This window comes from Plectropomus leopardus, chromosome 19, assembly GCF_026936395.1.
Source record: "Plectropomus leopardus strain MGB_pleo_1.0 chromosome 19, ASM2693639v1, whole genome shotgun sequence".
NCBI lineage: Eukaryota > Metazoa > Chordata > Actinopteri > Perciformes > Serranidae > Plectropomus > Plectropomus leopardus.
The window spans coordinates 28,089,405-28,116,114 of NC_142194.1; the positions used below are offsets into that span (position 1 = coordinate 28,089,405).

The 26,710-nt window shown below is 39.2% G+C and overlaps 1 protein-coding gene across 2 annotated transcripts; it reads right to left on the reverse strand.

Annotated features, from left to right (window-relative positions):
• Window positions 1-2,843: 2,843 nt before the first annotated feature.
• Window positions 2,844-20,694, reverse strand: chrm3b (cholinergic receptor, muscarinic 3b). 2 transcript variants are annotated; one of them, XM_088069890.1, is made up of 7 exons: window positions 20,547-20,693; window positions 19,855-19,906; window positions 10,547-10,668; window positions 10,069-10,241; window positions 8,371-8,666; window positions 6,769-7,496; window positions 2,844-5,536 (listed from the first exon to the last, which is right to left on the reverse strand). In XM_088069890.1, the coding sequence occupies exons 3-7, from the start codon at window positions 10,650-10,652 to the stop codon at window positions 5,019-5,021; spliced, it is 1,821 nt and encodes a 606-aa protein (XP_087926016.1). In that variant the 5' UTR covers window positions 10,653-10,668; window positions 19,855-19,906; window positions 20,547-20,693; the 3' UTR covers window positions 2,844-5,018. The 2 variants fall into 2 exon arrangements, with proteins under 2 accessions (XP_087926016.1, XP_087926017.1); XM_088069891.1 differs by lacking the exon at window positions 19,855-19,906 and having other exon boundaries at window positions 20,547-20,694.
• Between the last annotated feature and the right edge of the window lie 6,016 nt (window positions 20,695-26,710).

Below are 26,710 nucleotides of genomic sequence, written 5' to 3' on the forward strand. Positions count from 1 at the left end.
AAAGGCAGACTCTATAATTGCAATATTCAGTCAGAGCTCCCTTCACTGAGAATGCTGCCTCTCAAATTTTAACAGGCACAAAAACATTTGAACACACTACTCCTGTTTTAGCAAATTTACACCATTATTTTCTTGCACTGATGTTACATTTTTTTTAATGATCACTTTTAAAGACATGCCCAAGCAACCACATGGAAATTTCATAGCAGCTGCTGATTTTGATCAACTCTGAAGATTTAGCAGGATCAAGGACAAATTACAATTTCATTTTTTAAACTATGTTTGAAAATTACTAATAAATCTACCCTCTACCTAATAAATCATTATGCGGCCTTTCTCCAAATTAAATCAAGGATTTATTTAAAAAACAAACTCAAAACTACTTAAAAACAAAGGAAAAAAGAAAATTACTTGAATGTTTATTAATATACTTGACAAAGTATCCAATGCAGTTAAAAAGAGAACCCTCAAAACTATTTAAAAATAGAGAGAAAAAAAAGACTTGTTTATCAAATTATTTACCAATTAATTGTCTGTCAATCAGCTTTTTTTATGCGAAAAATCTTTATTTATAAATGAACTAACTAACTAACTTAAGATGTCAAATGAGTGTAGTGAAGTTAAAAGTATTTCCCTTTGAAATGTAATGGAGTAAAAGTATTAAGTGGGATGAAAATAAAAGACTAAAGTGTAGTACTTGAGTAAATGTACTTAGTTATATTCCACCACTATATATGTTGCAAGATCTTCTATAAATGTCACATGCACAGCAGCTCCAGACAAAAAACAATTCAGCACTTCAAACTAGAGGCCACATGATGGCGCTGTCGCACCATTGTTTTAGTGACACTGATCCACAGTTGCTGTCGGGAAACATGTCAGAATCTTTTTATCTTTACAAAATATTTTCAGCAATTATGGCTAAATTTACCAAAGGTTACATATTTCATCTTATTACTATTCAGCTTTTATATTCATGTGAACATTAGTGCAAAATTAAAATTGTGCAGAGAGTTGAGCTGCACACATTAAAAGGGTCCCTGTGGTAAACAAATTACAGTTATATTTACATATAGTGTGACTCACCAGAACTCATTTTGTAGCTTGTGCTCACATCACATGCCCAGCGCACTTACTTCCTAATGGCAAATTTGTAAAGCAGCATTTTAAACTACTTTAAATCAAACATGGTTAACATCCATTGTTCACTAGCTTGCAGTCTTCCTCTTCTCTTTTCCCTGACTTCTGTGGCACATGGCAGCACATCTCAGCATGTTACGGCTACGTGTTGCTCAGCAGAATAGTAACTATGTCCTTGTGTGCGTGTGTGTGTGTGTGTGTGTGTCTGTGTTAAGAGAAGAGGAAAAAAACTCCATAGACAACCTTCAACACACAAATAAACACAAGAGCATATTATTAACTTAACTGTTTATAAAAGTGTGTGTATAGCATCTCACAACAGCATTTCACTTGACAATATTTGTACATTTTTGTCACTGTGCAAATGGCAGAGGTGGATCAAAAAGGATGGTGTGTTCTGTAGTGTTTGATGTCAGCTGCTAAAACAAGGCTCATGGGTGTAGTTAGTGAGTGTGTAAGAGAGGGCTTGGGGGCTTTTAAATTAAACATGTGTTTAATCATCCAATAAATCTCAACAGAGCAATGAAGCTGAAAGGACTTCTTTTCTCTCAAAAGAAATGAAAACTGTGGATGGATCTGTGAATGTAAAAAACCTCAACTAACTGCTACTGCTACCACCACTACCACTATTTCTGAACACAGCTTAGACAGTCTTGTTTATAATTTTTTTGTAAATGTTTTGTCATAGTCAATTTGAAAAGCACATTCTCATTCCAAACTCGTAAAATATTGCTTCTTTTACAGTGCCTTTGGTGTAAGATCATGATGCCAAAAGCCAGCTTGAAGCACATGAAATGCCACTGGACAGCGTCAGGTAAAGCACGATCATTCAGAACCTGTCGCAGTGTTGTTATATGCCGCCGGAAAGCAGGATGGCACCTGCCACGTCTGCATATTACTCATAAGGACCGTGTTATTTAAAACGCAGCTGGACGGAACCTGTCATGTCTGTATGAAATTTGACAGGACAGCATCAGGTTGAAATGCTGCCAATAACAACAAAATATAAAAACATGAGGGCGCCTTGAGGCTGGGCAGGAGAGGTGGTGGATGGGTCCAACAAACCCTGGACTTTCATGCAGGAGTCTGGTGTTTGCTTCCCATGCATGTATATTTGTTGTGGTCCTGGCATTGGTTGCCATGTGCTGTTGTTGCCAAAACATAACCACGTGCAGCATAATCCAGTCATGTGCTTGTGTACGTCACTGTAGCAGCATCTCAGAATGTAAAGAGCAAATGCAGAAGGATACCTGTGTAACATGTAGATGCAGAAGTCCACTGCAAAGTGGCAATATGTGACAACTTGGGATGAGAACATGTTGCTAATACATAATACAATGTCCCTTTTATAGACATCTAACAGTATTGAGTACATTCACAAAAGAAAGTAACAAGATATATTTAAAAAAAAGGCTCTCATGCAAAATTATCCAGCATTTCTGAATGTGCTGTATATGGAAAATGAAAATAAAGAAACTAATAATGGCAATTTTTGACTCACTATTTTTGAAGGTTTCCAATTTCAAAACAATAGTGGTCCGAGCATTACAAGTGGACCAACATATCTCTGCACCAAACATTTCATGTATGCTATGTCCCATATTTGTACCAACAGAACAGGGCACTGTCAGCTGTAGTTGTGCCCACATAAACCCCCTCTCAAAATGCACTTTGGTACACAGCTCTTCCAAAATCCATGGATGCTGGCATATGCTACAGTTGCTTTTCAAAATGTACAGTGGCCATGTATCTTTACATTATTACACTATTCTTTAGTATTTAGTATATACAATCAATCAAATGGAACAAGGATCAGTGTCACAGAGGGATATGTTTTTTAAGCAGGCAATACATTGCTGTGAGCAGCTTCATTCAGACACTACAAAACTGAAAAATAAGCAAACTGTTCCCCCGACTAAACAAAGGTATCAACAGGAATCCACTGTGTCATTACTGGTGGCTCTATACTCAAAAAAATCTAATTCTGATTTTTAAAATTTCAGTAAGTGTCGAAACTATAGTCTCTGAAGAGGGTTCTGCAAAACAGATTTCTAAATGATGGCGGTGAAAACTAAATAAGTGTGCATTTGACAATTTTTTACCAGTTTATTTAGCCCATTCTCATTCTAAATTCTTAAAATAATGCTGCTCTGATAGTACTTTTGCTTCTACATGAAATGCTGCAGCAGCATCAGGTGAGAACACGGACGGTCAGAGCCATTTGCAATGATATTATATGCCAGCGGACATTAACTGCCACGTTGGCAGGATACTTGGACGGACTTTGTCACATGAGAATGCTGCCTGACAGAACCATCCACATGAAGCGTGGCAGGACGGCGTCAGGTTGAAACCCGTAATGATATATTTTAAGGAGCAGGAGGGTACATATAGGCTGTGTGGGAAGGGTGGTGGATGGGTTCAATAAACTCATTTGGGAGTCCAGTGTTTGCTTCCCATCTGCATGTGATGTTTTTTTTTTCTTCAGCTTATTTTGTGCGTCCTTCCTCTAATCCTTACCATCCATGCCAGCATGTATGCTTGTTGTGGTTCTGGCGTTGGTTGCCATGTGCTTTTGTTGATGAAACATAACCACAGGAATTGTAATCCCACCATGAGTTTATGTTGCCATTACAGTATTAGCATCCCAGAACATAAATAGTAGATGCAGAAGGATACTTAGAGTTTAATATATAGAAACATAAGTCCACCCCAAAGCAGCAATATGTGACAACTTGGAATGAGAACTTGTTGAGTTTATTAAGTACACCTGTCTAAAACTAATGAAGTTTTAAATCAAATCTGATGCACACCACTTCTACCAGTAAGGTTTGGGTGAATATTAGCAAAACCTCTCAAATAACACAATACATTTCAAAGAAGCACAAACTACAGCCTCTAAAATCACAATAAAGATGAAGGAACACTTCTTAGAAACAGTTTAAATAAATTAGCTGTATGAACCAAATAAACTGGCAACTGACAATGCAGTCTGGCTAGTCATAGCGCACCATTGGCCAGATCCAAGGTCCAATAGCTACATGACCCATAGACTCCGGTACAGTTGTTTCAGATTTTCTTTGTTTTTTCAGGCTGGTTTGCAAATTTCAAGTCAAATGTTGTGTCTAGGGCATGTGAAATAATACATTAGCAAGCTAATGATAAACTACAGCTACTAAAGGCGAATGTGGACGTTAACTTCTACACTGTGATCTGTGTGTTAGGCTTTAGCTGCTATCTTTTTAATCTGTTTTTGGTGAGGTTGACAGCCCGGATATATCCTTTTAAAACATATTTTAGACCTTTTAGACCTTTTTTCAGCTTCTCTGTGAAATTTCCTTTTCATTTTCCCCCTAAATTAGATAGCTTTCTTCAGGGAGTGCCATCAGTTATAGTGTGAGCTCCATGCTAGCTCAGACAGCTTGACGGGCCATCACAAAGGGGCAGGGCTTAACAAAGTGTCAGTTCTATTGGAATATTTCCATTTAGTATTGATAGCCTCAAAAGTTCATGGGTCCACCAAAAACATTGTAAATTATCCTCTGGGAACCAGGAATAGTATACATAATGAAATTCATGAATTAGTGTTCTGAGTAATGGGTAAAAATGCCAGTAAAAGTGAATAAAATAGTTGAAGTGGTTACCAAATTATTGCCAATTATGCTCAAGGACCATGCAAAGTACCAAATATGGACAGACTAACAGAGCAGCCTTTGGCCCCACTTTTAGCTTGGCAAGACTTCCTGTAGAATCAGTTTTGGTTAGCAAAATTCTATTCAGCATCTGAAATAGAAGGCTTGTACGCAGCAATCCAAATCTGAATATAGATCTGGAAATACATCTTAAACACAAATGTATCAATTATTTGCTACTGGACCCTACATTGGGTCTTTTTTCTTGAAAGCCACGGCCTTCCTCTGATGAAAGTGAGGCTTGTTCTTCTTTTGATTCCACTGGCACATCAAAATGTCCCTGAAAGTTGTCCGGAAGGTCTTGTTACACAGGGCATAGCACATGGGGTTGACTGTGCTGTTAACATAACACAACCAGTAGCCCAGTGCCCAAAGAGTTGTTGGAATACAGTCCTGACAAAAAGTGTTGACCAACACCATGATATTGTACGGTAACCATGTTGTGATGAAGGCAAAGAGGATGGCACTAAGTGTCCGCGCTGCCTTCTTCTCGTTTGCCTTTTTTTCATTCTTGCGCTTGTTGATCTCTGTCTTGGCCTTGGAGGCGAAGCGTTTGGCCATCGCTGCGTCTTTCATGGTGATGGCTGCAGGTGATTGGTCAGTGGGCGATGAGGTGACAGGGCTGGATTGTGACCCTTTTCGACTTTTGTTGGATGATGATTGTTTGTCTTTGTTGTTTTTCCCCTTTTTAGATTTCTTTCCATCTAAACATAGATAGAAAGATAGATAGATAAATAGATAGATGGATAGATGATAGATAGATAGATAGATAGATAGATAGACAGACATTATCATCATCATTATTTGTATTACTTTTTTACATGCATATATATATATATATATATATATATCACGAACAGCCGTCATTCTGAACATGTAAAATACTGCCATTTTGACAGTGCTTTCTGGATAAGATTGTGACACCAAAAGCAACCTTTTGCACGCCCATGAAATGCCGTTGGATAGCGTCAGGTCTGAACGCAGCCAGACAGAATCGTTTGTGGTGGTATTATTTGCCAGCGGACGGCCAGATGGAACCTGTCGTGTCTGCATGAAATGCACCAGGATGGGTTGAAATGCTGCCAATAACATCGTTATAAAGGAGCACAAGGGTGCCTAGGGGTGGGCGGGGTCGTGGATGGATCCAACAAACCCTAGTCTTTCATGCGGTAGTCAGGTGTTTGTTTCTTTTCTATATGAGATTTTTTTTTTCCTGTACCTTACCATCTGTCTCTTTCCCCTAATACTAACCACCTTTGCCAGCATATGCAGTAGTTGACTTTCCACTGTTGGTTGCCATGTTCTGTTGTTGTCTGAACATAATCACGTACAGTGTAATCCCACCATGTGCTTGTGCTGACATCATGGTAGTGCCATCTCAAAACATAAACAGCAGACACAGAAGAATACCTAAAATGTAGACACGGAAGCAGCAACATGTGACAAGTTGGGAGGAGAACAAGTTGCATGTCCCCCTGTTTCATCTCCCTCAACATCATCATAGAGTGTAATTAATAATTTCACACCTTACCATTTTTGTAATATGACATGCATCTGTTCTATTATTGCCATGTCTCTCTCCCCCTCTCTCCCTCTCTCCCCCTCTCTCTTTCTCTTTCCTTTTTTGCCATGATTGTATTTCATTTGTTATTTACGACATCTATTACTCGTCTGTCCGTCCTGGAAGAGGGATCCCTCATCATCCTCTACCGCTCTTCCTGAGGTTTCTTCCTTTTTTTCCCCCTTCAGGGGTTCTTTTTTGTGAGTTTTTCCTTGGGTGATGTGAGGGTCTAAGGGCAGAGGGATGTCATACACTGTAAAGCCCTCTGAGGCAAACAATGTTTTGTGATAATGGGCTCTATAAATAAAACTGACTTGACTTGACTTGACTTGACTTGGCATGCAAACAAGACCACTTAGTATGGTTATGTCTAACCTGTTGGAGGCCTTGCTGGGTCTGCACCATCAGCTTCGTCCTCTGAACCTGACTGGTCCCCGGAGGCACCAACTTCGTTGTTGTTAAAGCTGTCACAGCTGCTCTGCTCTGCATCACCCATCGTGGTTGTTGTGGTGTTGACAGACCTCTTTGAGGCATGGCGACCTGGCAGCAGTGAAGCAAACCGGAAGCAGAATGTGCCACACCCCCCTCTGCTTCCCATTCCAACAGCAATGCTGGCGTTGTCTTTGTTGTCTGTAGGCTGATTTAATTCATAGCTGCTGCAGCTTTGAGAACTCATCTGGCGCAGCATGGCTGACGAATCCTTTGGGCTGCTAGTTGCACTCTCTCCACCAGTTTTTCCACTACCACTGCCTTGGTTCTGAGCCTGGTTTGGGCTGTTGCCTGCACCAGAACCCTTGAGACCTTGTATATCTTTAGCACGCTTTTCTGTCTCCTGATAGATCTTCCAAAACAGGAATGACATAATAGTTACTGGCAAGTAGAACGCAGCAATAGCAGTGCAGAATGTTATGATGGGCTCGGACAGGAACTGGATGTAGCACTCGTTGGGCTGGACTGTCCGCTCACCCACAATGTACTGCCAGAACAGGATGGCTGGGGCCCACAGAATGAAAGAGATTGACCAGGCTAATCCGATCATGGTCATGGCTCGCTTGGTTGTACGCTTAGCCCGATAAGTCAAAGGTCTGGTAACAGAGAAATACCTAAGACAACACAGAAAAAAATTGGCAACTGTTCATATTTAGAAAAATTGTAACCGCTCTGTGCATCAGTGTCTACTGCATTGTCTTTCTTAATAGTATTAGTTAGAGTCACCAGCAAACATTTTTTTTTAATTCTTACACAACAGACTTTCAATATCCTTTTTAAGTCCTCATGAAGTCCTCACAAAGAAAGAAAAATACTCTAAAAATCTTTTCTTTGCATTATTTATGTCCTTGAGGTAATAATAACAAAAATCAATGCTTTGTTTGTCTGTTTGTTTGTTTGTTTGTTTTTAACAGACCCCATAGTTTTTTAAATGTGGGCCTCTTCCAAATTTTTGAGATGGGCTTTCATGGTAATAGTAAAACAGAAGGAAAAAATCTAAATTACACATCATATGCCACAATGCTGTTATTATGTTAGTATGGCTTTATTTAGCCTATGAATTTGTGATTGTGGCGTTAGTCATATTATTTATATATATATATATATATATATATATATATATATATATATATATATATATATATATATATATATACATAGCTACATAAATCCATTAAGACCTCAGTGATTTTTCTTGTTACTAACTTCTTGTCTTAGGCAAACTTTTTAAAGACATGGGGACATCTAGTGGATTTTTTAAAGCATAACAAGTCTAAACAGTTAAGCAGGATGTCAAAGGGATATGTCCTGTTTCCAGCAGCTTTCAGCATAACCCCATCATTATACGATATGAAAATATGTGCTTTTTAACACTTGGATACAGTGATCCATTTAATAGAAGAACAGTGTATATCCATGTGATGGTGGATATGAGCTCTGTTTTATTTTAATTTATTAGTAAAAATATAATAAACACTGTCCTGTTACCTGTCAAAGCTGATAACAAGCAGGTTCATGACTGAGGCATTACTGGCCACATAGTCTATGGCAAGCCACAGGTCACAGACCACCGGCCCCAGAGCCCACTGATCCATGATGATGTAGGTGGTATACAGGTTCATTGAGAGTGTGCCAATGGTCAGGTCAGCAAATGCTAGGCTAAGCAGGTAGTAGTTGTTTACTGTTTTGAGTGCCTTATTGATCTTGAATGACACCAACACGAGGATATTGCCAACGACAGTGACAAGAGAAAGTGATCCAGTGAGGAAGACGATTATGATGACCTGGAGATGAAGAGGTAAGAAAAAAGGACAAAAATTGAAGTGTGAATGGGTTTCAGTAGAGCGAAGACTTATTGTCTGTTGTCAAAAATACACAATCTTGCCAAATTTTTGCCACCCAAAATTATTGAAACATGAAGAAACAGCCCAAGGATGCTGTTTTTTAGACACACTCTGTCAGTGTGAATTACAACCTTAACTTGCACTGTTGCAATTAAAACGGCACACTTTATATATAACATCAGACAATGTCTACTTTTGGTTTGATGCCTCAGGACATGTTTTCCTCATCAAAAAACCTTTCAGTTGTTTTTGATTGCAGACACATGTAGGTTGTTTGCCTGAAAGTATTTTATATCTAAATATAAAAACAATCTCTGAGTAAAAGAGTCATAAGAGAAAAATGTTCCCATTATGGTGACTTTCCCCTACTTAAATGTCAGCAGTCATAATTTAAACCATGTCCAAGCACAAAAACTGCTGCTGTTCTGGTAAATGACATTGGCAATGCCTTGGACAATTAGTGACATACTGTCACACTTTTATTCCTAAAGCTATCCTTTTTAGGTTTAAGTTAATGGTACCTTCAATGATTCATGCCTACTGGTCAGGAAGAACTTAAGAGGGAGTTTTGAGTCAAGTGCTGTCTAAGTTAATATAGGTGTCCCACAAGGTCCAATTCTGGGTCATCTTCTATTAACCATACAGTAACTATTATAAAGTTAGTTTCATTCACTCTAAATTAAGCATTTTTTTTGCAGATGACGCTCTCTTGCTATTGTTGCTGTCTATGCTATTGAAGCACCTCTTAATATGACTATTAACCCTACAATCAGCTTTTGATGATTTTCAACTTTCTCGTGTCATAAGCTTGTTTTGAAGAAGCTGATAAGCGGATGACTAAAATTTGACCAGACTTATGGAGGTTCCCTTTTTTAACATGGAAAGAATGAAGTAATTAATTAATTTGGACGAGTCTCATAGCTTTCTGTGGATGCAAAGTTTATCTTGGAACACCAACTATAAGCAACTATACTTCAAATGAGCCGTAAACTCCCTAGAGCTTTGGTGCAGCCATGTGAAGAGCACAGCTGAATGTTTGTCTGGCGGTTAGAATTCCTCGCTACTGAAGCCATGGAATTTACACAGTGAGACCACAAAATACTCTGCTTGCTTTGTTCTGGAGTGCTCTCAACCTGCAGTGTACATATCTCATGTCTACACATTTAGGTGCCAGAGAAGTAGTAAGCCATATAAGGAATCAGTTACTAACATGTATATGTGGTGAAAACACTTATACATTGATGGTGTATTCAACATTGCAGTGTCACCAAAGCTGTAACTTAAACTGATGCAATAAGAGAGGAGTTGGTAGAACTGCAGTAACATCACAGCTGATTGTTACCTGCCAGATAGTATGTCCTCCTAATGGGTCAAATTCCTCTGTTGGCAGCATTAATGTGCTGTTAACTGGAGAGTCAGTGAAGTTGCCTCCGTACCTTGAGACATGACTGACATTGTGCTGCTTCCACCCACCAACACTGTCAGATAATATGGCCAATTCCTGGTAAGAGCCACCTGAAGATGTAGAGAAACATCAACCCAAAAAAGCCTTTATTTAAGACATTTAAATTGGCAACCTGATTTTCATTCCAACCAAAATTTAAAGTCTGTTGGAAGCAAGAGTCCAACCTCTTTCTGGTATCACTTTGACACCTGATGCCAGCTGGGATTGACTGTATGGTTAATTTTCTTCCATTTTATGTATTTTTACATATCCTTTTGAATGATTTTATATATAATCTAAAACATGCACAAAAATCACAATATCTGTGTTACTTAGTTGTATTAAAGATATTAAGTGATGTCGTGTAGAGCAGTACCTAAGATGGCAGTCTCGGCTATGATGGTGGTATCAGGCTGGTCTCTCATACCAGGAGAACTATTAGTAAGGAAGTGGATAGAATCAGAGCTGGAGGTCAGGTTCATGATGACCAATGGACATCTTGAGGAAAAGAAAAAGAAAAAGGATTTAAGATTAAAAAATGAAGGATGCATTTTGTTTAACTAACATTTGTACAAAAGGATCTTATTTAATTCAAAGATTAAGTTGCTACATATTTCAATCAGTGCAACCCACAGGTTTGAAGACAGCACATCTTACCATCTTGAGGCAGATTGTATTACATTGGATCCAAATATGCTGTAGCCCAGCCAGTTCTCATTCCAAAGTCATCCAATATTGCCAATTTGACAGTGCTTTGAGCATGGAGCCCTATGCCAAAAGGCACCTTTAGCATCCGCTTAATACGGGATGCCAAATGGGCAGACAGCACCTGCTGCATCAGCCTAATCCACAGATGGGCGGCATCTCTTCACAACGCGACCAGACGGAAATTGTTGTGTGTGTATGATATGCCATGGAACAGTGACAGGTTGAAAATCTGCCTGTAGTGATTTAATATAAGGAGTGTGAGTCACCTATAGGGCACATGGGAGGAATGGTGGATGGGTCCAACAAACCCCAGAACTTCATGTGTGAGCCCGGTGTTCACTTCCTGTCTGAATGTTTGTGTGTGTGTGTGTGTGTGTGTGTGTGTGTGTGTGTGTGTGTGTGTGTTAGCGTGTGTGTCTAAATATAACCCTGTGCTGCGTCATCCCAACATGTGCATTTATTAACATCACAGAAGTGGCATCCCAAAACATAATTAGCGGAAGCAGAGGGATACCTAGGACATAATATGTAGATACAGAAGTCCACTGCAAAGCTGCAATATGTGATCACTTGGGATTAGAACATGTTGCAGCGTGTTGGCATACTATAGCTTCCTTAATCTTTTCTTCCCTCACAATTTGCATCCTTAGTACCGGAGAAAGACATGCTCAAGAACTAGTGAAAGCAACCCATCAAGAATTCTTAGGGGTCTTTCTTCTTGAAAGATAAAAAGACAGCAGAAGCAAGCATGTGGAAAAGTGCGTGAGGAATTAGTGTGTGCATCAAGGCTGTGAAGATCATATGTAGCCAGGATGGTCTGCAGATTATGACCACACTGCATTGTGTTCTGGTGCACAGTCAGATGCTGGACACCGGCATATTTTGTCGAACTCAAGTTTATTCCTGTCATGACTCCACTGAAAGCAAAACGCTGTTATGTGCATTCTATCTTTACAACAACACGCCTTTAGCAGCCAAACCACTGCGGACTGAAGAGGCGAGAAGTTTGAGAGAAGTTTGTCTACTCACGGTCAGTAGAGGGCATAATTACACAAAACAAATACATTACTGCCAATACCAAGAGGGATAACTTTGAAGCTACAGAACAAATGAAAGATTTGGGTAAAATGACTACATATTACAACATATTCCATATTGAACACATACCATAGAATAAATTAATATGTCTATTGTCTATTCTGCTACACCCGTATCAAGTCAGCATCAGCATCAAGGCCATGGATGACAGACCAAAACACACATGCATAGATGGGGTCAATAACAAGTCGGCATACAAAGTCTGTGAAAAACAAATAAGAGCTGAGTTTAGGCAACTGAAAAAAAAATCCGAAAAAAAGCAGATGGGTCTGAAAAACAGGTAGCGGAAAAAGCCTGGCACAGTGAGACAGGGAAACACAATGGACATCTGGTGGGGAATGAGTGGGAAGTGGGCCAGAATGTGTGCTGCAGGGTAGTGAGAGGATGGGGAACAGATGTGGGAGGCAGGTGATCTGAGAGATGGTGGGTAGAACAGGGTTACTGCAGGGCAGATTTTGGAATGAGAGGAGAGTATAAGACAAAAGGTGAGAAACATTGGGAATGTTTTTATCAGGTTATCAGATACTGTGACTGGAGGTCCTGATTCAAAATGATTAAATTATGAATGAATGTTTAACTGGGAGGACGTGATATCTGAAACCGACATGGCACAATCGCTTTTAGAGAAGACTTATCACTTAGAGTTGGTCCTTTCAAATGATCTTTGACAGAGTACAGACACCGGCTTCCAGAGAGCTATTTAAAGATATACTGTGCAGGATTTTCCTAAATAACAACGTATAGACTTATACAGAAGTAATCCCTCTCATTCATCATCATCACTAAAGTGTGTGTAGTGTGTTTTTTCTTGCAAACATTCATGTCCTATTACTGCATATCACTAACTTGGCTTCTTCTCTGGACTCTGTGCTCCCTTTTCTTGTAGATTTCTAAGGGGGAGTTTTCCCTTAACCCTTTAAAAACTGGACTGACATCAGTTTTCTTGTGTTGTGCTCAGACGCCCTTCACAAGTATATAAACCTTTGAGGCAAATTGGTTTGACGTGTTTTTAAAAAATATAGGAAAAAACATATGATGAGCAAATTGGCAAGAATTAGTAGCTTTAAAAAGCTACAGCTAGGGAAAATTGCTGAGAAAACGATTTTTATAATTCTCAAAATTATATATTTAAAGTTATATTACAGGCTTATTTATGTTACTTTTACTATGGATTCATTCATTTTGGGTTTTTTAAATTTTCTTGTACTTCTTTTCTTTAACTAATTTTATGCTATTTGGGGGCAGTTTCTTCTTAAGCTGCTTATTGTCTTCTTACTATTTTTGAAAGAAGTCAATCATCAATCATTTGCTAAGGTTTCAAAGAGTTAACTGCTGTGAGGGTCTAAGGACAGAGGGATGTTGTATGCTGTAAACTCCTCTGAGGCAAATTGTGATTTGTGATAATGAGCTTTATAAATAAAATTGACTTGACTTGACAATCATGAACTACATTTATTCATATTTCCATTACTATTAGTATATGTTATTTCACTTTTGTTATTGTTGTTCCTGTGCATCTCTCCTTCTATTTCCTATGTATCATTTTGTCATATATTGCCGTCATTTTATTTATCTATGAACACAACATCTGTTTCATGTCTGTCTGTCCTTCAAGAGGGATCCCTCCTCAGTTGCTCTGGAGGTTTCTACAGTTTTTTCCCAGTTAAAGGGTTTTTTGGGGGAAATTTTCCTTATCTGCTGTGAGGGTCCAAGGACAGAGGGATGTTATACGCTGTAAAGCCCTCTGAGGCAAACTGTGATTTGTCATAATGGGCCTGATAAATAAAACTAACTTGACTTGACTTGAAATACAGTGAGGCGAAACACCAAACGAGAGTCAGTGTTGGGTTGGCTGTTACTTTCACTTTCGCTGGCTTTACAAACAGAAATTGTCATTCCTCCATGGTAAACCTTGAACCAGACAATGGCCAAGTGTCATTTTGGCCATTTGGTCATCGAGCTACAAATTTTTGCTAACTGGAAACAGCTAATGATCTGCACTAGCTGAGAATGAGAAGCTGCACACGTTCTGCTGTTACTTCTTTGATATGATGCAATTTGTCAAAATGACGGACTGCCCTGTCAACCATGGGGTACCTCAAGGATCAGCATTTGGTAGTCTCTCTGTTGGTTTGTGCACTGCTTTTACACATGGAAAAACTACAGACGAGTCTAAACAAACAATTGTACTTCTGTCTTTCCTTTTTCCTTCAGGATGAAAATGATCTAAACATGATTATTGTTTAGAGCTGAATCCTCAAATTCCATTGCATTGCTGATTCTGGCATAGATTAGCATAGCCTGTAAAGAATAGATGACATTACTAATACAGGCTGTACTAATTAAAGCCAGAACCATCATATCTCCTCAGAAAATGTCTTCAGTCCATGCCTTTAGCTTTTATGTGTGAGAAGAAAAAGGTTTGTTAAAGAGCTACATCCCTAAACAAATAAATGAACATACGTTTAACAACATGGAACCCCAAAGTCTTCAATATTACATATTTTAAAACTTCTTTAATAAATTAGCATATGACTAAATTGTGTTAAATAACTTTATGACTACTCTAAAAAGCTCTAAAATGCTGTATTATCATCCATTTTCACAATAACAGTTTCATCATGACATGTTTTTGTTGTTTCTGAATGCTGCTAAATGGCTGTTTGTTTTAAGTTGGTTGCCTGTTGCTTGTGTGGGAATTTTTAAATTTGTTTTAACTTTTGCTGTTGTGTTTTTGGTCTGTTTGCTCTTTTGTGTGAAATTATTCATACTGCTGTCTTGGCCAGGACAGTATAAATCTCAATTGGACTATTCCTGGTTAAATAAAGATTAAATAGATATAAAACAAATTTTTCTATTTATGATTTTTTTTTCATGATGACACTGCAGATATAAGAGCCATTTTCATGGCAGTCATTTTGACATGCCATAGTAGGAAAAGCACAGATGTATTCAACAGCATTAATGGTAGCTGCATTCCACTTAGGGGAGGTCCTTGTACTGTTAGCCCGTTCTCATTCCGAACTCGTTAAATTGTAGAGTTTTGACAGTACTTAAAGCCACCTTTTGCATGTGTGTATGAAATGCAGCTGGACGGCGTCAGGTGACAATGCAGCCTGACAAACTGTTTGTAGTGTTATTATAAGCTGGCAGAGGGCCGGACAGCACCTGCTGCATCTGCATGAAACACAGCAGGATTAAAATGTTGCTGGTACTGACGAAATATAAGGACAGCAAGGGCGCCTATGGGGCAGGGTGGGTCCAACAAACCCTGGAATTTTATGCAGGAGTAGGGAGTTCACTTTCCGTCTGCATGTGATATTTTTTTTCTACACCTTACTATCTGCGCCCTTCACCTAATCCTAACCATCGGTGCCAGCATGCGCATTTATTGACATCTATTGGTTGCCATGTGCTTGTGTTGTCTAAACATAACTACATGCAGCTTCATCCTACCATGTGTTTATGTTGACATCACGGTAGCACCATACCGAAAAGTAAACAAAGGACGCAGAAGAATATCTAAAATGTCATAAGTAGATGCGGAAGTCCATTGTAAAGCGGCAATATGTGACACCTTGAGATGAGTACATGTTGTTGTACATTATGCATGTTTGCCCACTAGAAAAACTTACTGGGGCACTAAATGGGACTCAGCCATCGATAATGTTATCAGTTTAACTCTTGCTTCTCCTACGAAGCTAATGGCACTTTGTACACCACTTTTTCATGCTCCAGAGACCACGAGTATCAACATAAATGAGGATGCTAGTTTTTGTTTCTGTGTAGGTCTGCTGTTGTTATTTATAGCAGCTAAGAAGTTGATTCTGAATTACTTTGACATTGTTGATGCTCTAGCGAATTGCGAGTGATTGGCTTAAAGGAGAGAGGGTTGTGACAACAGCACTGGAATGACAGACATAATGAAATAATGACTTTAAAAATGACCATTTTGATTTACTGTAAGACAATTCAATTTTATAATGAATTGGCTTAACGACTTCTTTAATCAGGCAATTTCACACTATTACTTCATTTACCCTATATTTTATACATTATCATTCATATGACTATTTATCTTATAATAACATAAATACTAAAAGAAATGTCTATTGAACACTTTGGGGTTTCATAAAACAATACATAGAAAAATCCTCTAAAAACATTAAAAAAAAAATAAAAAATTTAAAAAATGAATGCAGATTTAACAAATTAAATCAATTTCATGAACATTAAATGTGGCTTATCCACTCTCTTATATGTTTTACAATTCCATGTCATCCTTGTAACCTCCAGTGTAGAAAGTCATTTAACCAAGAAGGTGACAGAAAAAGTTCTGACCAGTGATGGAATGTAATCAAGTGCATTTACTCAAGTATTTTACTTGAGTATGAATTGAGGTACTTGTACTTTACTTGAGTATTTCCTTTTCATGCTACTTCTACTCCCCATTTCAGAGATAAATATACTATATTTCACTACATTTATCTGACAGCATTTCTTACTTAACAGATTAAGATTTTTGTATGAAGAATAGAAGAGTTTAAAAAATCAAATTTATTTTGTTGTAAATTAAATAAACAAACAGTCTATAAAATCACAGCTGCAAAAAATAGTTGATTAACAAGTGAATCACTGAAACTATTATGAGAAACACTGAAGTCTTTTTCAATTTTTGATATAACTTGAAAAAAGTTTTTGAAAGCTTTTTTACTCCATGTTTTCTATAAAATTTTGACTTCTTTGGATGGGTTTTTTAAAATTGATTTTCTTTTGTGAGTTTTGCGTTTTAAATTATTTTTAATTTTTTGTCTGTTGTTTTCATTTATTTATTTATAAATGTATTTATATGTATTAATATATATTTTATTAATTTGTATTTTTAATGTATTTAAGATTTTTCTGCTTAGGGTACTTTTACTTTTAATACTTTAAATACATGTTCCTGAATATACTTGCTTACTTGTACTTCATTAACATTTTCAGTACAGGACTTTTACTTGTAAGAGAGTATTTCTACAGCGTGGTAATAGTATTTTTACTTAAGTACAAGATCTGAATACATCTTCCACCACTGGTTTAGACCAAGCCATTTGATTGGACAGCTGATGTGACAACATCACCGGGACTGGGACTTGATACTATGAATGTATCACTCCGCTTCACAGGTGTTCTGAGCCAAATTACGTCAGCCGTTGATCAGCATACATTAATGGTCATCGCAACAAACTTTGATGACTGATGACCAGTCGTCAAAGGAGGACGAAGGTAAGAAAAGAAGACTGGAAACATCACTGCATACCTCCAGGTGAGTGTATATGACATTAGAAGATAGCATACTGTCTGAGCAGCTGTTAACTCACACGTCTGCCACCAGACTGAGGCTATTCATGGGTTTGCAAAAAAAAAAAAAACAGGAAACAAAGGCTGCAGATAAATGTAGGCCTACATGATACAAACTAGCATGTAGACCTAAGCTGTGTTCGCCATTTTGTAATTTTGTAGTGGTGTTTGAATTCTCTGCTGTTAATTCCACTATATAGTGCACAATAAAATGCCCACAATGCACAGCGAATTTGAGTGTACATACGATGTACCCTACATTTAACTCCCGTCTTCCACAGTGCAATGCGGTCGTGTATTTCTGGGGGGAAAAAATTCCAACGTAGCGTCTGAGATCTCGTTTGGTTATTCTCTATTTAGTGCACTATTTAATACACACTACATAGTGAATAGTGAGTGAGTGAATGAGGGGACGGTTTCGAACACAGTTTACACAAAGTAACGAGCTGGTGCTGGAATGTTCCTGTGTTGCTTGGCAACAGTCCAGTTTCAGTCCAGTGGCAGAACTATTTGTGTTGGCAAAGCTGAAAAAATGATTAAATAAACAAACAAACCACAATGCATCACTGCTTCTCATTGTTAACTAAAAATGACCATTGTAGAACTATTCTGACTCCAGGTTAGTCTTGTTGAATTTCAGCACAGCTGTGATTGTCAACCGAAATGTCAGGGGTGTTTTTAGTTTCAGTTTTTTAATGCACTTATAAAGCATCTTATTTAGCATTTTTAGGCATCTTATTTAGCCTGGAAACCTTTTAAAAAAGTAAGAATTGTGACGTTAAAATATTAGGGTTAGGTTAATTGTTAATACTAATTAGTACTTAGTAGGAACAGATTACTTTGCAACTGCAGTTATTAAAAATGTATCATGCATGTATTTTTGTTAAAAGTGTAAGAATCTAAGTACAAATATGGACAGACTATTACATCTGCGCTTTTTATAATGTAAGTAAATAACTCTTTAAGCACTGTGGAGGGATTTATGTTTTTATTTTGGCTTGTTTTATATTTATTTGACTGACTATTTTTAAAGAAAATGTGTGTTTGAAAGGCATATTTTCTTTAAAAACAATGGACCTTTTTTCTCTTAAATTTTTTACTAATTTTTCTTCTTCTAGATTTTTTTATGAATAAAAAAAAACAACAACATGCCTTTAAAACCTAAGGGCTGATCAAAATAGAATTTACCAAATTCACATTATTTATCATAGTCAAAAACTATAAAAAATATTGTTGGATTTTCAAATTTCATACAGCCCTTGAACATATCATGTGGGACAAACGCTGCATGCATTTTCCCCAAGTCACTCAGGGAGGCTCAAGAAAAAGTATTTGTAGCTTTGGGGAGGATAAAAAAAAGAAACAGCAACCTTCCTGGTTTGATAAATAAAGAACAGTCCCTAACCAGATTTAGAGTGGTGGATGAAGTACCTGAAAACCATACTTGAGTAAAGGTATAGATATCAGATATATAAAACAATTGATGCTGAAGTCTTGGAAGCCCAGGCCTGATGACGCTGAACCACTCTAATACGATATTGCTTCAGTAACATAAATAATAAAAATCAATAGTCTCTTGAACATTAAAACGGCATTAAGAGGGGTTTAGGAATGGCATCACTTCATAGTCACCATAGAAACGAAAAGCTGAAGTTACGGAAATATCTATCCTAGGTTGTCAAATTGGTATTTCTTTGAAATTGCGTACTTGACCAACTGAAACAGAAATAAGTTCACTGGTTGTTTTTACTTCTGTGTCATGAAAGCTGTGTGAGATGAGTGATATTATTATGCAGGTGCAAGAAAAATGTGAGTAGTATGTACTCTATGTGGGACACACTATAATCAAATACTGAAACAGACATTACTTCCCTAGAGTCTTAACCCTTTGAACCTTGGCAAATTGGTTTGATTTCTTTCAAAAACATATAGAGAATGCAATGAGCAACCTGACAAGACATAGCCCAGAAATTTGCAAAAAAAATGTGGGAAAGTTACAAGAAATTTACCTGAAATAAGCATAAAAAAGTTTAAAAAAAAAAAAATAAATAAATAAATAAATAAAAAATAATGAGAAAATGACTTCAAAAAGGTGCTAAAAAAATTATTTTATATGATATTTGTAACATGCTTTAAAATTTAGCCCATCAATATCTTTTTAATTTTAAATACGGAGAAACCCATGGGCAGCTGATCCAGTCTTACTAGTCTTCTATTGTCAGGTTTTATACTAGAAAAGTATAGTACAATATACTGCTACTATAAAGAAGTATTCTGCAATTGCAATAGGTTATACTGTAAAAGACACATACCCCCCCTTTTTTTAATCAACATAAGTATCCATAATAATCATATTTCTGTTTTGCCTGATAACTGTAAGAATTATGAAATGGGAATTTTATTTACATTTGTTGGAACAGGTGGACACTCTTTTCGATATTATTCTATTGATAATGTGTTTTGTTATTTGTGTTTTTTTTAGTGGTGGATGAAGTACCTGAAAGCCGTACTTGAGAAAAGGTGCAGATGTCTTACCATAAAAGGACGTAAGCAGAGGTTTAAGTCACCTTAAAAGTGCAAGTAAATCCTGTTGACAAAAAAGCAAGCAGTCAGAATTTAGAAGAATTTAGAATTATGAAGTTAATTTCTTTGTAAAATGTACACCACCTTAAAAATGGAGTGTACATTACACCTGAAGAAAACCTTTTTTTTTTTTTTTTTACTACTTAAAGGATTTAAAGAACAAAATCTGGTTCTCCCTTCCCTCTCATTCTTTCATTCATCTGTCCATCCCCTCCTCCCTTCCTTCCTTATTTTGTATTCTTAGGGGAAATGTTCTGGAGTAAAAGTGTATATTTTATTTGGGAAATGTGGTAAAAAGTGGGAGTTGACAAAAATATAAAAACTCAAATAAAACACAGATACTGCCAAAAAAAACCCCAAAAAACACTGTAACAAAGAATTATTACTTCATTACATTGCATGATTGGTTGTTTTAGAGGATCCAAAAGGTATAGCTGAAAAGATAAAAATCAAAGTAAAGGATGTTAATGCATTTCATGTTTTTTGTAATTTTGGATGTTAAATCCTGAATTGTTTTTGACTGAAGACCCTGAATGTATGTGTCTTTCTCTGTAGGACAATGTGTGACCCTGCTACACCTGTCATATCAAAGAATTTAAGAACGCAAAAACCAAATGGTGAGTTAGTATAATTGATGCACTTACCAGTCCACTCTGGCTCCCAGTATCCAAAATGATAACCTGCTGAGTCGCTCAGCTGTGCTAATGCAGCATACTTCTCTGTGCCGGGGCTCAGACTGCTCTGTTGCTGTGTGACTGGAGCCTCCAGCTCCGCCTCTGACCACTGCTCTGCCTCTGTGTGTGGTGCAAGCGGTCAGATCTGGGATGTTACAGGACAGAGATGATTGTAAGATTTCCTACGAAGGGGCCCCTAGGGGCTGTGACAAGCCTGACCAACCTGTGACATAGTACAACATTTGGTCAAATTGATAAAGCTGTACATGTACACATACATATACTATCAGCCTATATAGGCTGATAGTGTATGTATGTGTTTCAGCTCTAAATAAAGTACTGCAGCAAAGGATCTGAGACCAAATAAATCATGATAACTATCAACAACTAATTACATCTACCCATGGTACCGTAGCATAGTTGGATTTTTGTGTACATGTACATTTTGAATACATTTAAAAGTATGTCATTTTACTTGTACTTAAGTTGTATTTTGCTGCATTTGAAGTCACATTCATTACTGAGCAGCCTAAAAACAATGTCACACATGTCTCACAACTGTGAGAAATGAAAAAACAAAGATTAAATCAGCATCTGTATCTGTGGTCATGGGAGAGCATACCAACAAAGAAGAGGCGCTGCTACATGTTGTGCATATCTACATTCACCGGCTGAGTGAAAGGGGGTGGGAGGGGTTAAACACTGCACCTAGTATTGAAACTATTGAACATTACAAATACTCCGCATTGCAATGACATTACATTTACATCCTTATGGGTTATGGTTGCATCTACCTTGATTAATGACTCATTAATGATGCACCTGCTGAGCATGTCAGTGACATAAATCAAACACAGCTTTCCATGTTGTGTGACGCAGGTGCAGACCATAGACTGTATAGAAAATTAAATGACGTGATAGCTCCCCAAAAGTGTAACTTTTCAATCTGGACCGCCCCCCGGTGTCTGTCTGCAGTATAGGTCATAAAGCCCACCCCTCTATGTTAGTGAATGGGACATAGGCCAAACTAAAAACTCAAACACACCAAACACATTTTCCCAAAGATGATTTCTGACACTAAAGGTAGCTCTCATCACCCTGACAGCCTATCTGTGCATTCAGTGGAGCTGCTCACAAATGGTCGGATGGGTGTTTCAGGGGGAACTCCGTCACTGTGGATAGCACAACTGCCCAGGCTAAAATGACAAAGTGCTCACATGGATCCATTAGAAGTTACTTGTAATTAATAATGCTCCATTTTATTTGTTGTTACGGCTGTGGCTCAGAGGTAGAGCCAGTCGTCCTCTAATTGGAAGGTCAACGGTTTGATCCCCAGCTCCTCCGGGCAACATGTTGAAGTATTGTTGGGCAAGATACTGAACCCCAAATTGCTCCTGATGCTGCGTCATTGGAGTGTGAGTGTGTGTGAATGATTACTGAGTAGCAGGTGGCACCTTGAAGAGTAGCCTTTGCCACTAGTGTGTAAATGTGTGTGTGAATGGGTGAATGGGACATGTAGTGTTAAAGTGCTTTGAGTGGTCAATAAGATATATATAAAAACGCTATACAAGTACAGTCCATTTACCATTTGATCCATACAATAACCATTTGCACTTAAATACCATTTTGTGAAAACTGACAGTTGGCACCTCTTACCTTCATGTGCATGAGCTGCATTCATTGTATTGGGATTTGTCGGGTGCCTGGTGTCTCAGTGGATAGAGCGGGTGCCCCATATATAGAAGCTGTGTCCTTGCTGCTGCGGGTTCGATTCTGGCCCCGGCCCTTTTCTGCATGTTGCCCCCTCTCTCTCTCCTTCTTTCGCGGTCCAACTGTCCTATCCATTAAAGGCAATAAAGTGGGTGTAACTTTTAAACCTCAGAACCAACCTGACAAGAGTGACTGTAGAAATGTTTCGACTCTCTGCTGGCTTCATTTTTAACAGAGTGTTAGAAAGCCCATGTTGTTTATGTGTTGCTAACTTGTTCATTGACCTAAATATCATTCAGTTATATGGTGTTTCTCTGTAAGTTTTCATATGTCCGACGTTCATGAATACACCACTGCCGTTCCGACGCTCTTGAACGCACTGCACCTGTGTGTGAGATACCATGCTGTGAACATTCAGTTCTCCTCCTGCTGCAGCTGCAGATAGCCGTGATTCTCCCTTCCAAATATTCACCTGTACATCCGGGTATTATTGCTGTGTGTGAATGCCAGAAGGTGTGCTTAATGACGTTTCACTGTACCAGTTAGATGCTATATTGTTAATGTGTGTTAGCTGCCTGTGCATTAGCTAATGCTAATTCTCGCCATGTGTGCTGCGTGCCTCAGGAGGTGATATGTTTTCATTATACAATTTCTATCATATACCGAATACAGTCCTTTACATTCAGTTACTTTATTACGTGTGTATCATTCATGTGTGTGTGATACTGATCGTTATGTTGTATTGTTATTACAGACCGCAGCCAATAAATCCACCTCTAAACTGGACATCTGTATCCGTGTTCTTTAACAGGGACACACACCATACTCCTTGCCACTCTACACCAGTTAACTTCTTGGAGACAACAACTTCTCTCCTTTTCACAGAGGGTTCACACACTGTAGTCACTTTCAGTGGTTCCCACTAGAGTTTCTCTCACAGGGTCCTGTTCTCAATAATGCTATTGAACCTTAAATCCAACACTAGAACAGTAGTAGGACAAACAGCTTATTTGTAGGAGATCTGTTGTATGAGGAAATTTTATACAACTGGATATTATAGAATGCTTTGATGTCATCCTTAAGCATGATACATCATAATTTCTATTAAAAAATTGGGGGAATTTGGTCTGATAAAAAGCATTTGGAAGAATTGCAAGCATAATACTCAATCCCTGTAAAACTTTCAGGGAATCCTGGGTTGTGATGGACACTAGACTATCTTAGAAGGTTTCAGGTAACAAACATGATGTAGCATAGCAGAGTCTTTTGCTTGAAGTTGAATTTTGAAAAGTTCATTTCACATTCAGTGACTTGCCCCCTTTTTGATAGTAGTGGCTAATGAAATGAAATCTAGCAGCATTGACAGTGCTTGTTGTCTACTGAAATAGCTCAGCTGGGAGAGTGTTAGACTGAAGATCTAAAGATTCCTTGTTCAGTCCTGGGTTTCAGCAAATGTCCAGCATTCTCTATTTGGAACAACCAGCCACATTTCATTGTGATCTTGCTGAGGAACACGTGTTCTGGTGTCAGTCAGTCATTTTCTGTAACTGCTCGTGAGGGTTGGGGGGGCTGAAGCCAATCCCAGCTGTTATCGGGCGGAAGGCGGGGTACACCCTGGACAGGTCGCCAGACTATCACAGGGCTAACACATATAGACAAACAACCATACATGCTCACAGTCACACCTAAGAGTCACCAATCCACCTGTGCTGCATGTCTTTGGAGAAAACCCATGCAGACATGGGGAGAACATGTAAACTCTGCACAGAAGGGCCAAACCCTGGACCAACTGGACCAAACCCTGTTCCAACCGGGTCATGAACCAGGGACCTTCTTGCTGTGAGGCAACAGTGCTAACCACAAAGCCACCATGCCGCCCTCCTGTGAAGTGGTGCGATTGAATTTCACAGTTAAGAGAATATCCAAGACTGTGTACATGAAAACTTAACAACTCTTACCCTAAGGTACAAGAGCTGTACTGTACCTTTATGTAAAAAATTTGCATTGGTTGAGACTTGTGAAACTCAAAACTAACCAGTCACAAACTGATTGTACAATTGATTTTGCCTATTCACTGGCTTCATTTCTGACAGAGGGTCATGGACAATAGATTAACAGGTATAGTTTGCATAGTCTGCAGTTGGCCAAGATGTTTTTTGAACTAACTACTGATCTACCCAACATAGGTATTTAAAATCTATATCAAAGCCTGGTTCTTCTCTTTCTCACTCTATAACCTTTTCATCCTAGTTTGAAGGACATTCTATACTATTACTTTGGCATTTTGGCCAACATGCTGCACTTAGACTTTTTTTTTGCAATCTTAGATGACATGCTAGACTTTGTTATGCAATTTTGGACATTTTATACTATGACTTTTTTATGTTATTTTGTATGCCATGCTATACTATGATTTTTAAAATGTTTATTTATTTTTATTATTTTGGACAACCTGCTATACTATGTTTTTTATGCTATATTGACAACAATTTATACTGTGACTTTTTATGTTATTTTTGACATCTTGCACTGTGACTTTTTAATGCCACGTTGGACAATATGCTTATTTTTTTACTTTTTAATGATTTTGGAGGACATGCAACACTTTTACTATTTCAGGCTTTTTTTGAGCAACACACTATACTATTAATTTTTCATACTAATTTGAAGGCATATTGGTCGACATGCAATGCTATGACATTTTTTATGGTATTTTGAGAGACATATATTACTTTGACTTCTTTATGCCATTTGAGACAGTTTGCTCCCCTCCCTGAGCTACCACCTTATCATGGTGGAGGGGTTTGCGTGTCCCAGTGATCCTAGGAGCTCAGTTGTCGGTGGTAGGGTCACCCATGGCAAACAGGTCCTAGGGGAGGGACCAGACAAAGTGTAGCTCACCGGACCCCTTATGATAAAAGGAAGAATGGTTCAGAGTTTCCCTCGCCCGGACGCAGGTCACCGGGGCCCCCCCTTGGAGCCAGGCCTGGGGGTGGGGCTCGATGGCGAGCGCCTGGTGGCCTGGCCCCATAGGGGGCTTCAACACTCACATTGGCAACGACAGTGGGACCTGGAGGGGCATGATCGGGAGGAATGGCCCCCCCCGATCTGAACCCGAGTGGTGTTTTGTTATTGGACTTCTGTGCTCACCACAGATTGTCCATAACAAACACCATGTTCAAGCATACGGGTGTCCATATGCGCACTTGGCATCAGGACACCCTAGGCCGCAGTTCGATGATCAACTTTGTAGTTGTATCGTTGGACTTGCGGCCCTATGTCTTGGACACTCGGGTGAAGAGAGGGGCGGAGTTGTCAACCAATCACCACCTGGTGGTGAGTTGGCACCGATGGTGGGGGAGGACGCCGGTCAGACCTGGCAGGCCCTAATGCATTGTGAGGGTCTGCTGGGAATGTCTGGCAGAGTCTCCTGTCAGAAGGATCTTCAACTCCGGGAGAGCTTCGACCATGTCCCGGGGGAGGTGGGGGACATTGAGTCCGAGTGGGCCATGTTCCGTGCCTCCATTGCTGAGGCGGCCTTCCAGTGAGGAAGCAGGGCCTGAGGACTTGGGGTTCGGCTCCTCCATCTCTGGGGCTGAGGTTGCCGAAGTGCTCAAAAAGCTCCTTGGTGGCAGGGCCCCGGGGGTGGATAAGATCTGCCTGGAGTTCCTGAAGGCCCTGGATGTTGTGGGGCTGTTGTGGTTGAGACGACTCTGCAACATTGCGTGGACATCGGGGGCAGTGCCTCTGGACTGGCAGGCCGGGATGGTGGTCCATCTTTTTAAGAAGGGGGACCGGAGGGTGTGTTCTAACTACAGAGGGATCACACTCCTCAGCCTCCCCGGTAAGGTCTATTCGGGGGTAGAGAGGAGGGTCCGCCGGACAGTCAAACCCCGGATTCAGGAGGAGTAATGCGGTTTTCGCCCCGGTCATGGAACTGTGGACCAGCTCTGGACCCTTGGCAGGATCCTTGAGGGTGCATAGGAGTTTGCCCAACCAGTCCACATGAATATGGGGTTTCGGACCCCCTGATATGGGCTGTCCGTTCCCTGTATGACTGGTACCAGAGCTTAGTCCGCGTTCCCGGCAGTAAGTGGAACTCATTTCCAGTGAGGGTTGGACTCCGCCAGGGCTGCCCTTTGTCACCAATTCTGTTCATAAGTTTTATGGACAGAATTTTTAGGCGCAGCCAGGGTGTTGAGGGGGTCTGGTTTGGTGATCTCACTGGCTCTCAGCTCTCACTGGATCAGTTTGCAGCGGAGTGTGAAGTGGCCGGGATGAGAATCAGCACCTCCAAATCCGAGGCCATGGTTCTCAGCCGGAAAAGGAGTGCCCCCTTCAGATCGGGGATGAGGTCCTGCCCCAAGTGCAGGAGTTTAAGTACCTCGGGGTCTTGTTCACGAGTGAGGGACAGATGGAGCGGG